General features: G+C 51.4%; 1 protein-coding gene across 1 annotated transcript in view; it reads left to right on the top strand.

The window, feature by feature from the left end:
* The first annotated feature begins 8,043 nt into the window (after positions 1–8,043).
* Positions 8,044–15,844, top strand: part of Foxo3 (forkhead box O3) — a 95,100-nt gene continuing 87,299 nt past the window's right edge. Inside the window, exons 1-2 of the mRNA XM_052751530.1 lie at positions 8,044–8,321; positions 9,408–10,124. Of these exons, the coding sequence (XP_052607490.1) occupies positions 9,507–10,124 (618 nt within the window). The 5' untranslated portion in view covers positions 8,044–8,321; positions 9,408–9,506. The remainder of the gene's footprint in view (positions 8,322–9,407; positions 10,125–15,844) is intronic.

Here is a 15,844-nt window from a genome sequence, read left to right as displayed (position 1 = left end):
TTGAATGCAGAAGTTAAAAAATATTGATATACCCTTTGGCCTGACCGCTTTAATATAAATGTACAATGTGGCAGGGAGGACGAGCCTAACTTAACACATATGTAGGCTAGCTTTTATTTTCTTTTGAGAAAGAAGTGCTGCTCTAATTGTTTGTTTGGGGAGTGATCAGTTTAGAAGAACAATTTATCAATAGTATCACATTTATGGGGTGGGGAATCAAAGCGGCCATGTGAGTGTGGGCGGATGGGAAACTGTACTTTCATAAAATATCTCCAGTTTGGAGGACTCAACACTTCCTCCTCACGCAGGTCTTACTTGGTGACTGTCACCCATTTCAACGGTAGCTCTTCTCCTCACACTCCTGTGCCAGGGTCTGCTCTCACATGGACATGGGGTTTGTCTGGTTAACCTAACAACTTTAAACTGACGTTAACATCAGCCATACAGACTTGGTCAAACTTCACTTCTCCTCCACCACCTTCCGGTTTCTCAGGCTTACTTCATCTCAAGGTGTGGTTACAGGAGGAGCAAAGGCCAGCTTTAATGTCCTCTGAGACTCAAATCGCACCCCACGGGGGCTTTAGTCAGACAATTCCAGAAAACATGACATCAGTGCACACACCAAATTGTACCAAAGAGGCACAACTTACCCTGAAGAGCCATGGATAGGTCCACATGGTCTTGAATTAAGTAGCACATAAAATCATTCGTATTTAAGGTTCCAACAGCTGGGAATTCTAATAGAGCTAACAAGTGGGCAGGGACACATGCTCATTTCTCAAGTTTTCTCAAGACAAGAAATGGAATAGAAATGGACCACTTCCTTACAACAGCCCACTGCCTGCTGGTCCGCTCCGGAAACCTCACATTAACGTTGACTTCACATCTTCTCAGCTCCTGTCTTACACTAAGCCTTTTGACATTTACATTTCTAAGATGTACTTACAGACTCCGTAAAGAAAACTTGAACACTTCATTTCTTTTCTTTAGTGGTCAGATGGTAACAAATTGTGTGGATCCTGGCTCCCTGTCTTCCAGGATCTAAAAATCTAGGTGAGCATGTTGGGGTGTAAACAGCCCACAATGTCCATTCCAAACTACAACACAACTGCATGAACTGCAATGTACCAAATCCACTCACAGCGGAACGTCAGGTCCAAGCTGGGGAGGGGGAGGGGCAGGGTTGAGTTAAAGCCCAGAGACCAGGGAGGAAAAAGGGGCGTGATGAGTGAGCTAGGAAGCAGAGGCGACATGACCGTGGCCATGGGAGAGTAGGATGCTGCTGTTACTACACTTTCTAATAATTCAAGAGCTGTAAATCGGAGGCTTCCTAGCAGGGAGGACCCTAGGATGACGGTGGCTTATAAGCTTTGGTTTTGCCCAATCACTGGGCAAGCTTTAGTGAAAACATTTCACTATTAGGATAAGAATTTTACCGTATCAAGCTGGCTGGACTTTCAGGAGGGGAGGCTAAAATCTTTCTAGATTATGGATTAGCCTACAGAAAAATGTCTGCCGTAAATCAAACAGTGAAGGGGAAGATGAATAGGAATCTCACTTACACAACTTAAGTAAAACATAGCTCTCTGAACAGATGAAGATAGGTTTCTTCTGTATCCCAGAATCTAATCAATATTTATATGTATAATTCAGCTATTAATTGTCTTAAAAGGGCTTATTGGGAAATGTTATCATTTTTTTCTATTTTCTACAGAGAAAATATTTTACTGTTTAAAATAACCCTGGACTTTTGAATTATAACCTGTTTTTATGTTCAAGCTATCTGTGTATTATTTCTCCTGCAGTTGTACATAAAATGTTTTTACATTAAAAAAGGACAAACACTATAGAATTGTATTACATGAAATATATAGAATATACAAATTCATAGAGACAGAAAGATTAGATGTTATCTCAAGATGGAGAAGAAAGGATATAGAACAATGATTTCCTAAGTACAGAGTTTCTGTTTTGTGTGATAGAAAAGCCCCACAAATTGATAGTAGTATCAGGACATAATATAATGAATGCAATAAATCAATACAATAATGTAATTAATGAATATCATAAATATAGTTATTAAATGAATACTGTCAATGTAATCAATGAATATCACAAATATAATTAATATTGTGAGTGTAATTAATACCATTATTACAATGTAATTCATGCCACTGAATTGTGAACTTAAAAATAGTTACAATTGCAAACATTATGTTTATTTAAAAAAATCAGGTAGAATGTAATCACTATACATTATATGTGTGTATGAAATTGAAGACAGCGATGTTCTAAAATAGAAAGTGGTGATGGTGTCATGGGCCTATGAGGATGCTGGACTAAAGTCTATCAAATTGTGCAAACAGGCGAATTGTATACTATGTGAATTATTTGTCAATAAAGATTTTATAAAACGTAAAAAAAAAAAAAGAGTTGTAAATCTGTCTTTCAAGTAAAACCTCCTTTCTTTAAAATACTCCAACAGTGTTAGAAAACACTTGAGAGGGCACCACACGGCCACATGGGGGCAGATTTGGTCAGACAACCCACAGCTCTGGGCTGGCTGTGGAAATGCTGGTTGGGAGGATGTCTGTGGTTCCTCTGGCTCCAGCTCCCTCAGTCAAGGCCAAGTGGCTGGGTCCCCCTCCTTTTCTCTGGGCCTGTGACGGGGGAAGCACAGCAAGGCTGAGAGAGACAGACCTGCCATGGGTTCCGACAGACACTGAACCAGATTCTGAGGCAGTTACTCACTGTGTGACCTGAGGCAAATTCCTGTAAGATGAGAGGGACGGTCTCTGTCCTGGCAGGTTGTTCTGGAGACAAACTGAGGTGGTCTGTGTGTGGACCCATCTCCCTGAGTGGAATCAGGTAATAACCCTGTCCTCATGCTTGGTAGGAGCCAGTCACTACGGAGAGTGAACACAGGAGCATGAGGCCGAGTGAGTGGTTCCTGTGTCAGGGGTCTCCAGCATCCCTGCTTTTGATCTATCTGGCAAATGTTGAAAAAACCTTCAAAGCCAGACTCTGCCTTCAGAATGTCAATGTCGTTAGCATGTGGATACATCTATATGGGGGCACAAGCCTTTCATGGTGGGCATGTGGAGGTCAGAGGTCAGACAACGTGCAGAAGTCAGTTTCCTCTTTCATCACACAGCTCTAAGGGGCCAAAGGTCATCAGACTTGGCAGAAAGCGCCTCTCTAGGCTGAGCCATCTGCTTGTCCCATCTTCATGTTAAAACACCTCCCTAGTATAGTGTCAATTGAACCCAAACGCTCTTAGTCCATAACGTCATTAGCCCAATCTGAAACTGGGACTCTAGGGAGAAAAACATCCCCAAAGTCAAGAGCTGGCAAATGAAGGAGTCAGGCTGAGCTCCAGAGTGTGGGCTCTCAATCGTCTTGTCACTTAGTGCTACTGAACCAATCTCATACAACTCTGTGAGGCTTAACCTGCAGATGAAGTGCTCAGCTCGGGGGCCAGAGCACAGTAAGTAACAAATAAAGGTTAGCTGTTGCTACCTCCTAACACCAAAGCGGAATGCAGCTCAATTTATCATCCTCCCAATTTTTAATCTAAGGTAGACACTTGCTGATGGTGTCCTGGCGCCCTGGCCCTCTTCTATCCATATCTGCCCTCCAGATGAACTACAGGCAGTCCCGAGCTAGGGAAGCTTTCTAAGGCATGTCAACAGGCCATGCCTGTGGGAGCACATGGGAAGCAAGAGGGCAGAAGATGTAGGTTCTCTCGGAGAGCAAGTGTTGACAAAGACCTTCTGGAATAACGGACAGCCACTACGTACTTCAGTCCATGATCTTCAACAACGACATTTCCCTGTGACTGGTTTGCTGAGAGGACAGAGGAATAGACAGGGCCAGGGAGCAGCCATACACCTGAATGTTGGGGACTCTCTCCTTTTGACCTGGGCCACATATTTGTTGAGATAACACAGAAGCCAACTCAGAAGGAAAGGGAGCACTTTCTGGAGTGCAGCATGCTCAGCACCAAGAATTTGGGCTCTGGGGTTAGAGGAGCATCATGGCCTGCCGACAGAGGACGGTGCCGAATGGACAGCAGTGGTCCCGGAGGAAACCGAGCCTGCATCTCTTCCCAGCCCCCTCACAGCTGGGTGGGTGCTCAAATGCTTTTATTCACCTTACTCAGGTTAAAATTTAAAATGTTCTTCCTCTAGTAGCTGAATTTACAGGAGAGAGGATAATCACCACCTTAAATCATTCACAGAAAGAAATGTGAGGTGGGGAAAGTTTTGATTTTTTTTTTAACCTTAGCTGGGTATGGTGGTACATATCTGTAATCACCACTCAGGAGTTCAAGGCCAACCTTAACTATATAGTGAGTTCAAGGTCAGCCCGGACTACAAGAGACCCTGTCTCAAAAGCAAAACAGAAGATGTCTACCTTAAAGATAATGCTGGCATTTGACTAGGTCAACATTCACCATACTTCCTCAGCTTTCCTATAATAATAAAGTTTAAATGGAATCAAAGGTCATGGGAGGATAGAAGGGTTACAAAGGGCAGGTGAAGGGAAAGGTGTTACATAATATTTAACTATGTAAAGATGTGTTGTATTTGTTTCACTGTGTAAAGGTGTGTTCATTTGTTTAACTATGTAAAGATGTGTTACATTTGTTTATGTAAAGATGTATTGCATTTGTTTAACTATGTAAAGATGTGTTGCATTTGTTTAACTATGTAAAGATGTGTTGCATTTGTTTAACTATGCAAAGATGTGTTGCATTTGTTTAACTATGTAAAAATGTTACTGTTTCACCTTGCCTGCCTAAGGCACCTGGTCTAATAAAAAGCTGAACAGCCAATAAGAAGGAGGAGGTATAGGAAGAATTTACCGGCAGGGGGAGTAAGTAGGAGGGAAAATTTAGGCTTAGGGAAGAAAAAGATGCCAGGGAGACACCAGTGGCCAGTCTGCCAGCCACAGAGGAAGCAGGAAAGTAGGACACATGGAATGAAAGAAAAGGTAAAACATAGAGGAATAGAAACAGGTTAAATTAAGTTAAAGGAGTTAGTGGGAAGCCTAAGCCAAAGCCGAGCATTCATAATTAATAATTCTCTGTGTTTTTATTTGGGAACTCGTTGACAGCCCAAAGAAAATTCCAGCTACAGAAAGGCAATACAAGGGAACAATGTCTGAGGTTCAGTGTGTGTTGTCCAAGTTTTTCCCACAGGGATATACTTCAGGGATGAATTCTCTGGGTGAACTACCCATCTGACACCCAACATATATGCTTGCCCTATATCTACCTTGCATTGATTCCAAACTCTTGAAATATTTAACATTTCTTATGACACCAATTAAGACTGTATGTCTTTGAGACAAATGGCATCGTGTGCCTGGTCCCGATTCCCTGCTGTCTGGGTCAGAATACTCTCAATGAATCCACAGACTCTTATAACATCCTAAAATTTTGGACGCCCTTAGGATATGCACTCTGTAAATGAACACTCAACATGCTTGTAATAAAAATCTAATGGCTCAGAGCCCGGCCAGTGTTAACACATTCTTTTTACTTTTGCAGGTTTGCACTCTAATGGGATGGACAGAAGCATGGATTTCTTTCATAGTTTTCCCCCCCCCAATCAGTAAGTGAAATCTTTGGAGTTTGCGCTGTACACTGCAAAGTCGTCGGTGAGCTAACTTCTCCCTGGACCTGGGCAGAGAGCCCAACACCAGACTCTGGGTAATAAACACTAATCTCTCCACAAATCCCCACCTCCCATTTGGAGCACAGGCCCTAGAAGCTGAATTTGAGACCCCACATCATTATCTACATTGCCATGCTGTCAATTAAAATCAACTTCGGGGCTTTTTAGTGGAGCAGACTGGAAAAGACAGGAACGGATCCTAAGGCAGCTAGCAACCCTAGAAGGCAGAATTCCTTTCTTCAGCTTCCCTTTCGAAAGACAAGCCGAGGGGCGGAAATGCATTTGTTTGTACATGAGCCAAGCCACGCATTCCCGAAAACCTGCACTTAAAGACTGTGGATTTTCGGAGCAAGAGCACAGAGCACGCAGGGTGTTGAGTCCACCTCGTGGTCCGGGTGTGTGCACCAGTTTGTTCTCGTGAAGACAGGGGCCCGAACAGCACGCAAGGGCGGCAGCGTTTCTCGGCTGGCGCCCGTCGTCGTCTCCGCAGCTGCTGCTGGGGTAGCGCGCAGACCTCGCCGCCCGGACGCGCGGCCGGAGCCTCTGGCTATGCGGGAAGAGCAAACCGGCCAGCCGGGCAGCCTCGCAAAGCTGCGCTCGCTGGAGGCCGCGGGGCGCGGGCCTCACCGCGTCCCTCCGCCGACGCGGGCGGCCCCACGCGCCAGCCGCGCCGCCAGTGCCACATTCCATTTCAAAAATAACACACACGTGCGCTGGTAAACAAGCGCGCCAGCCGCCGGGGCCGCGCATCGCGGGCGAGCCCATGCAACGCGCCCCCTCCTCCCGCACGTGCCGCTCGGCTCCGCCTGCCAGCTTCTGCGCAGCTAGGCCCCGCCCCGCCCTCCGGCCCCGCCCTCCGGCCCCGCCCCCGTCCCCGCCCAGCCCGCCTCTCCCTCCACCGGGGGCCCTAGCGCCCGCCGCGCTGGCAGGCTCGCCTCGCCGAGGTTCTGCAAGTTTCTTGCCCTGACGGAGCGTGCCGCCCAGGTCCGCCGCGGTCCTCCTCTCCCTCCTCCCCCCCGCACGATCTCCCTCGCGTCCTCTCGCCATCGGCGCGCGCCGAAAGCTGGCTGTCTCCCGGAGCGCCTTCGCTCTCCCTCCCTCCTCCCTCCCCCGCTCCGTCCTTCCGATTTTACTCGATTGTTTATTATTTGCTGGGGGCGGGGGCGAGGGGGAGAGAGGGGCGTCTGGGGCCCCCCGGAGACTGGCGGCGGCGGCCAGTCAGCACGCGGCGTGGCTTGACGAGGAAGCGGCGCAGCGAATGGCGACGCGGCGCAGGGCTCCGGGGTCACGCGCGTGGAGAGACAATGACATCATCTGTTTGTACGCGTCGAACTAGCTTGGTGCAGGGGCGGGGCCGCACGTCACTTGAGTGACGGGTCGCGCGCAAAGCCCGGAGGCCGGAGTTCCAGGGTAGGCTGGCTGCCTTTTTGCAAGGCGCTTCTCCCCCTGGTCGTTTGTGTGGACTGGGTTGTTGCGGAGAGCCCCGACTTTTTAATCTGCTGTGACTGAGAGGATTTTGCTTCGAAAGAGACACACGAATCCGAATGGGTAGACTTGTGGTATGCATGTCGCATGTGGCGCCGGAAAGCACACACGTACGGTCTAGAGGCACGGATCGTGGGCTCAGGGCTCGTGAAGGTGCTATTTGAAGCCTAAAGACTTTAAAAAGTCACGCACGTAGCCAGCTGCTTTATCATAATAAAACCGTAGCCTGCTTCCAGTTCGCTATCTGCCCCCGCTCTTGGGACTGGGGCGCACTGCACTTTTCTTCTGAGTTACACTTTGGGAAATCCGTGCAAAGCTAAGCACGCGTGGGGTTGGGCGTCCCAGGTGAGCGTCCAGGGCACACCTTTTGGTGCCTATTGCAAGGCAGCGCTCTCTTCGCTGGCCGGGCTTTCCACGCCAAGGTAACCCTTGTCACCTGCGCTTAGGGTCTCATCTCGGGTGTTCCCTGGTGTCGGGTTCTCACGAGGAACCCGATACCGGGGCGGGCTCCGAACCCGGGCGCTCCGACGCGCACGCCGGGGACCCGCGAGCCAAGCGCTGGCCCTGGAGCGGAGAGGGCACGCGACCGCGCACCGGGGTGCGCTCCAACTCGCCGGGGATCGCCCGTCGGTCCCGGGCCCGGCGTGCTGCTGTGGGTGGCCGGTGACATTCCCGGGAGCTCGGAGGACCCCCCACCCCCCACCCCGGGACGGAGGGCTGCGGGAGCGGGCCGAGTCCCAGCCCGCGGCGCGCACCAGCCCGCCCCCCCCCCCCCGCCCGTCTCCGCAGCCCCGCGCAGGCGCGACCGAGCACACACGCGCACTCCCCCACGCACGCACGGCAGCACTCCGGGCCCCCGCCCCAGCCCTCCCCCTGGGCGGGGACCCGCCCCGCCGTCAGCCTAGGTTGAGGCTCCCTGCGTGTGTCTATAACTTTGTGCTGCCGCCGCGGCCGCCCTGCTCGTGGAAGGGAGGAGGAGGAGGAGGAGGAGGAGGAATGTGGAAGGCGGCGGCGGCGGTAGCGCGCAGGCTGACAGGAGCTGCTTCCTCCGGCGGGCTGCGGCGGCGGCGGCCCGAGCGCCCCCTCGTCGCGGTGCCCCGGGCTCGCTCGGAATCGTGCGTCCTCCCGCCTCGTCCCTGAAGGGAAGGAGCCGAGGTAGGCGCCGGAGCTGTGCCGCGGGGCGGCCGCCTTCCCAGTGACTCCGGATCTGTTTCCGAGCTGGGCCGGGCGCTTCCCTTTCCCTCCCCGTGACTCGGTGCGCTCCCCCCCCCCCCCCCGTTCCCTCCCGCTAGTGTCTTTAAAGGACTTGAGGGAAGGGGGGAACTGTCAAGATGGCAGCAGCGGGAGCAAGGAGGTGATGAACGTGCTGGTCCGGGTTTTCTGGCAGCCCGAGAGATTTGGCGCTTCCCGACCTGTTGGAAGATTTATGTTCCCACTTGCTTCCTCCCTCCCGATTCTGACCGGGAAGGGGGCGGAGGGCCCCACGTCCCCTAGAAAACACACCCCAAGATCCTCTCGGTGGCCGCTCCTGCGGGGTCGGCCCTCTCTCTGTGTCTTGTTGGAAGTGACCCTGGCCAGTCTGCGCCCAGATCCCCCCCCTACGCTCGCCCTGCTGGCCCTCGGGTGGAGAGGAAGAGACGGGAGTTGCCTGCGCCAGCCCTGGGCTCGGGCCACTGGTCTGGGAGGGGTGTGCGGGGGGCGGGGAGGAGCGGGGGGGGAGAGAGTCGCAGGGCCCTGGAAGGAGAGAAGAGCCCGGGACTCCGGTGACTTGGGCTGCGCCTCCGCGGGAGGCACTAGGGCGGGCCGGAGCGAAACATAAACAAACGCACGCCCGCCCTCCGCCCGTCCGCCCGCCGCCGTGCGGCTGGGGTCTGCAGGCTGCCCACTGACTTTGGGCGCGGGCGCCCCTCCCCCTCCCCCCGCCCTCCCTCCCCTCCCTCCTTCCCTCCGCCCCGCCACCTAGCCCGGGAGAGACCTGCGGATCTGGCGACGGCCGCGGGGGAGGGGGCTGCCCCGTGCGCGGCCGTCGATTCGCTCGCGTCTCCCGGGCGGCCTGGCCAGGGGGCGGCGTCTGCTGCGCCAGGTTCGCGGGACGCACGTCCCCAGGTCCGCCCGTTCCAGGAGGAGGAGGTGGAGGAGGAGGCGGCGGCGGTGGCAGCGGTGGCGGCGGTGGCGGGCGAGGAGTCTCGGAGGACTAGGCTCCCGCACGGGATAACCAACTCTCTCTTCGCGCTTCCCTAGGCAGCCGGAGCCCGAGCCTTCGCGGCGCCCGGGTCTTCTCCCGCCGCACCCAGCCTGGGCGCGAGAGCCCGAGCCGCGGGCGGCGGGCAGGCGGCGAAGATGGCAGAGGCACCGGCCTCCCCGGTCCCGCTCTCTCCGCTGGAAGTGGAGCTGGACCCAGAGTTCGAGCCCCAGAGTCGGCCGCGCTCCTGTACGTGGCCCCTGCAGAGGCCGGAGCTGCAGGCGAGCCCGGCCAAGCCCTCGGGGGAGACGGCCGCGGACTCCATGATCCCCGAGGAGGACGACGATGAAGACGACGAGGACGGCGGCGGCCGGGCCAGCTCGGCCATGGTGATCGGTGGCGGCTTGAGCAGCACGCTGGGCTCCGGGTTGCTCCTCGAGGACTCGGCCAGGCTGCTGGCTCCCGGAGGGCAGGACCTCGGGTCCGGGCCAGCGTCCGCCGCGGGCGCGCTGAGTGGGGGCACGCAGACGCCGCTGCAGCCACAGCAGCCGCTGCCACCGCCGCAGCCGGGGGCGGCTGGGGGCTCCGGGCAGCCGAGAAAATGCTCTTCGCGGCGGAATGCCTGGGGGAACCTGTCCTACGCCGACCTGATCACCCGCGCCATCGAGAGCTCCCCGGACAAACGACTCACTTTGTCCCAGATCTACGAGTGGATGGTGCGCTGTGTGCCCTACTTCAAGGATAAGGGCGACAGCAACAGCTCGGCGGGCTGGAAGGTGCGTACCTACCGGGGGCTGGCGGCCGGACCTGCCGGGCGCGTGCCGAAGCGAGCGTTCCGCCCGCGCCCGGAGAGGCTTGGCAGGCAAGCCTCACTTGTAAGGCTTTTTTGGGAGGGGAGGGGGGGGGACTTCTTTTCACCCCTGGAGGAGGAAAGCTTGGAAATGGTCTCAGAGTGGGAAAAAGAGTGTCCCGAGCAAGCCTTGGGCATGCCTAGGTGAGGAGGCTGTGGGCAGGGGACAGTAACGAGGGAAGGATGGGGACGTTTGTATTTGCTGGGTTACCCCGATTGGGGCGAGGAGGTCGGTCCGTGGCCGACTTTGGAATAGAAGTAGGATGCAGCGAGGACCGTGGGGGTGGAGGGAAGGGGCGTGTGTGGGGGAGTGTTTGGGACTGCGTTCAAAGTCAGTGTCAGGAGCACGATCCTAGCAAACTGAATGTGGATCCTTGGGTCCAACTTGTGCCCGTGGGTGTTGACACTAACAGGCAAATCGATCCCATTAGAACAAGCAATGATTGTAGACTGTTTTCCTGGCCGGCTCTCATGCCTTTCCTGCTCACATACCTTAATTCTTTAGAATTGTCACTCCAGCAAGCCTGCCAGCAGGTAGCCTCTGAAATGCTCTGGGGCTTGGAACAGGCCAGGTTCGTCACCCCAAAGTGTACCGGCTACACCTGCTGTTCCTGTGGAGGCCCATGCTGCTGCAGGCAGTGTTTGAGGCCGGTGTCGAGCCTTGGAGACTGGAGTCTGAGCTTTACCTGTGTGGGAGGGAGGGAGGGTTGATAGCAGGGTTGGGCCATAATGGCTTCTACCTATAAATGAGCCAGGGAGAGACTTCTGTTCCTTTTCGGCCTCTTGGGGCACCCGACACGTGGGAGGGGGAGAGGTGAGGAAAGGCTATGATGTAATGACTTCCTGCGGTTAGGCATCCAAAGAGATTAACTCCTGTTTCCCTGCTGGGCTGCCATGCTCTTCTGGGCACCTCCAGGCCCATTCCCCTGGAAGTAGCCACAGAGTCCCACGTCACTGGAGTCGTCACTTTTGCTTACAGTTTTCCTCTTTTTCGTTACTTCGCTGTCATTGTGGAGCTCTGTGACTCCTGGGTTCTAGGTTTTTAGGTGTATAAAGTAAGAACAGTTCATCTTTGTGGAGAGCTGAAATAGAGCTTTAAAAGCCTTGCAGCTAAAATGTCTTCCAAAAAGTGACCTCGTCCTGAAGAGGCCTTGCTTAGATGGTTTAAAAACAAAACGTGTGCTCTGATACCATTCCACAAATCTGTCTCATTTCAGATGATTCCAATGCTGATATTACAAGTCTTATATTTGATCTGATTTTATTGATTTCCGAAGGAATGACATAAGTGTGAGGTCAGGGTTGTTTCCAGAAGGGATGGGGCTTCTCTTTCCAAGTATTGCTAATGTGATAGCTTTGAACACGGCTCTGGAGTGGATGGCAAGGGTTTATGTCCGTGTACGTTGTCTGGAAGGTGTGTGTAGAATTGGGCAAAGTGCTTTTGGGAGTTTGGAATGTTTCCCAAAAATTTCATACTTGAAATGAAATCCTACATATTTGAATTAGCTATAGAGAATCTATTAGTTGAAGGTTACTTAACTGTAAAAATTAACATAGGGCTCTTAACCTTCCTAATGAATGTCTGTGTATATGTATGTATTATTTACAGTTAGAGTGTGTGAGAGTGTGTGTGTGTATGTGTGTGTGTGTGTGTGTGTGTGTGAAAGAGAGTGTGTGTGTGTGTGTGTGTGTGTCAGAGGCCAGCTCTGGGGAGTGGTTCTCTCCTTTCATCATGTGGGTCCTGGAGTGGAACTCAGGCCATTCGGTTGGTGGCAGGTGACTTCCCCCCTTAACCGTCTTCACCAGCCCCGTCCACTGACTTTTAGGACTACAAAAGCAGTTTAGTTCCATAATAGTGTTTCTAGCTCTTGTGTCTGTAGAAATAATACCAGTTTTGTATGTCTGAATTTTAAATTTTTTTTAGACTTACTTCAGAAAGTGGTTACCAAAAGTAGCCATGAATTGAGTTTGGTCCATATTGTCATAAAGATTTCAGGATTCCAATAGAGCCAAGGGTGGGGGGCATAGTCATATGTGGTTTTATAACTGTGAATTTGTCTCACAGCCCCCCCCATCTCTCTCTGACTAAAGCCATATGAAATATTGAAAATAGAATATTTTTCAAGGCTTATTATGTGTGTCAGGGCCTATGTTTTCTAGTTATTTGTACTTTAATTCTGTGTGTCAAGTAATCCTTGAAGACTGGAAGGAATGTAATTTAGTTGAAGTTTTTGTAAGTTGATCTTCATCAAAAGCAATGGCCAGGCAGGGACGTCCATGTCTTTAATGATGCAGAGAGAAGGCCCTTGACTCGAGGCTGGTTTTATGTACTGGCTGTGACTAGTAGGCAGCCTTTTTTTGTTTGCTGGTTTGGTGGGGCTGGAAGACGAGGTAAAGGGGAGAGAGGTCAGGAGCTAAGTGTGACCCACTTGCATGCATCGGAGTTTAGGAACCCACTCCTGTGATGAATAGTCATTTTGGAAACCTGCACTTTAACCACACTGCTTTCGTTGTGAGTTACTCTTTAGAGTGCTTAGCTTCTAAAATGGTCTAGAATTCAGGTTAACTTGCAGACACTTGCATACAGGGCAGGTATGCAGGGTCTTAAACTTACTTCTTTTGTGGCTTTTTGGGCCAGACCATCATGTGACTCTATAGCCAGAATTATCACTTTAAGATTACAGAATGAAGCTGGGGCATAATGGCGCGTGCCTTTAATCACAGCTCTCAGGAGGCAGAGAGGCAGGCAGTCTCTGAGTGTGAGGCCAGCCTGGGCTACAGAGTGAGTTCCAGGACTACTTAATAGAAAGACTGTCTCAAAACAAACAAACAAACAAAAACCAAACCAAAACACCCCCCAAATGACAGGATTAAAGAATTAGAAAAGAGCCTTGGAAGCTGGAACGCAGACCAGTCATTTCCAATGCTGGCTGACTTTTTAGAGTCACCTGGGAACAATTGAAAACTCCTAGCGCTCAGAGAATTGGATAGAATTTGGCTCATGTGTGACAGCATCAGCGCTTTTGTTTGCTTTGGTTCCTCAGGTGATCCTAATGTATAGACGAAGTTTGCTGATGTAGTTCGATCCTTTCACTGGAGAGGAACCCGGTATTTCCAGAGATTGAGAACTATCCTCAGATCACAAGGAGCACGAGGCTAATTAGTAGCTACAGGTCTAGAGGTCCCGGTCACTGGGCTTTCTCGCACTGTTTTCTTGAAACTGGTCTTTTAAAAATTTGCTTTCCTGAGAAGCACAATTGCCCCTCCTGCCAGCCTGCAGACACTGGTGGTTATTTCAGCATCAGAAGGACAGGGTGGGGTGGGGTGGGGGGAGCAAAAGAGTCCTATTTGGGTAGCTGCATGATCTGTCATCTGCTTAGGAAGCCTGAAGTAGCACAAATGGCAGGAAAGATAGCATTTTAACAAAAGAGGAAGCCCTTGCCCAATGCGAGCTATGCCTAGGGGGATGATGGCTATCTCTCCCAGGCTTCCTTACCTCCGCCGTTACAGTAGACGAACAACCAGATATAAGGGAAAGTTCCTTTATTCAGATTAAGTTTACTTGAAGGGCACTGCAGTGAGTTCCCTCAGTTCCCCTTGTATTGGGAGACCCCAAGAACTCTAGGGTTTACCAGGAACCCCCCTTCATCATTTACTCCCTTATCCAGATCCCCACACACACTCACTTCTCAGGGTTAGGACAGGGTCATACTAAACAGCCCTGGGTTTCTGTGGGGTACCTACTGTGTGAAGACCCTCTGCTCTAGTGCAGAGGGTGAGTCTTCCAAGTCTGAGCCTTTCATGGGAAAGTGTTGCCAAGGTTAAAAAAAAAAAATAAATAAGATGGGTTGACCTGCCCACAGTGCCTCCAGGGAGGAACCCCAGACCTGGGGAGACTTCAACTGTATTTAAAAAAATGTTATTTTAATTTAGTTTTAAATTTCAAAATGACATAGCCATAATTCCATGTTGGTTTGTAATCTTGATGTTTGTCCCCTTTCGGCTGCCGAAGGGCCAGTTACAGTTGAGTGTGAAGAATCTGTCTTCTGCCTGGCCTGGGTTCTTTTGTAATTTCCTCTGGCAGCTCTCTGTCAGTGATTCTCAATAACACACTTCCTCTTTCTGCAGCAGCCCGCACAGGGGACTGTTTTCCTCTTTTGAAGAGCTGTGTCATTGACCTATGAGTGAAGAAATTGGACCTCTTAGACTTTGATCTTTGAACCTCATGTAACAGAAAGGCACTTCAGAGAGAAGCTAAGTGTGTGTTTTTGTGTGTTTATCTCCTCAGAAAATGAAACTGTAGCGGGCTTATTTTTAGGAGACTTTAGGAGGGTTCTATTTTAGGGAAATGATACCATAGAACATGTTGAAGATAAACTTTTTAGTGCTTGCTTCTGATTTGTGTTTAAACATACCAGATAGTTTTATCTGGAAGATAATGAAAAGGCCTTGTCTACTAAAAAAAAAAAAATCGTTTACTTGGACTGGGAAAAAAAAACCCGAAAACTTAGCAGGTGTCATCCACCTTTGATGACAGTGCCGAGGTGAACCGGGCGGGGCCCGTGCATTTTGGCAAATTCCTACTTACCCATGGCTGCTGCCCCAGAAAAATGGAGAGAAAATGGAGTTTATTTTGTTCTAATATCTCTTTCCTTTGGGAGACAAACTTGATCCTTTTCCTGACTTATGTATTTCCTTTATATGTGTCACAAAGGAGGCGTCTAGGAGCCAGTTTGCCTTATAGCTACTTTAGGAAGAGCTGGGGAGCAGACCTCCACAAGTGTGTTACTTACTATCCATTGATACGACACTTGGGAGTAAGTGATGGAAGGTGGCAGGATGAAAACTCTTCGTGCCCACCTCCATCAGTCCCTGTTTCATTCATTCAGCATCTGTTTCTTAAAAGCATACTGTACACAGGGCATTCTGCCCAGCCCCAGGGATACGGTGGTGGGATACGGCAGATAAAATTCCAGTCCACAGGAGTTTATGTTCTAGAGGGGAGACAGGCTGCTACCAGGAAGGCTGTGCTCTGTGAGCGTGTCCTTACTGCTCATGTGTCCTTACTGCTCACGCTTGGCATTTTGCATACCTGTGTTTCCACCTTTCCCAGAGCCTCCCCTCTGCTGAGCGGCTCTTGCAGTGGCCAAGCAGGTTCCTGCCCTGTGGCTCTCGGCAGGTGACTTTGAGCTTGCTATGTAGATGGGAGGCCTCTGCAGCCTGAGGCCTGGAATTGGAGTCTGTTTGAGAGGAGCCTGAGTTTCCTAAGTCCACCTGTGTGGAGCGCTGCACAGAGGCGAGCTCTTCAGTCCTCTGAGGGGCATGGAACCTGACAGAGCTGAATCATCTGCAGGGCTTTTCACCGACAACATTCCTAACCAGAGGGGGTCTTAAAAGCTGCGCTTCCATTTTTCTGGTGAAGTACGAGGCCAGGGGCACACGCATGACCGGGTCCGAGCTTCCCGGCCTGCTGGGGTGTGGTTGAAGTGTGTTCACAGGAGTTCAGGGCACCACTGCCGGGGCCGTGTGTGCTGATAGCCACTGTGGTTTCACAGCTGTTCTTGTCGTGCAGGTTGCTTCCAGTTCTGCAAGCTCCTACTTCATTCGCTCTGCCTGGCTCCTCCTCCTCCTCCTTCCTCCGGGCTG

The sequence above is a fragment of the Peromyscus californicus genome, unplaced genomic scaffold (assembly GCF_007827085.1).
Source record: "Peromyscus californicus insignis strain IS unplaced genomic scaffold, ASM782708v3 Scaffold_22__1_contigs__length_63687245, whole genome shotgun sequence".
Lineage (NCBI taxonomy): Eukaryota > Metazoa > Chordata > Mammalia > Rodentia > Cricetidae > Peromyscus > Peromyscus californicus.
The sequence above is the reverse complement of the archived record's forward strand: the minus strand, read 5'-3'. Positions and strand labels throughout refer to the sequence as shown.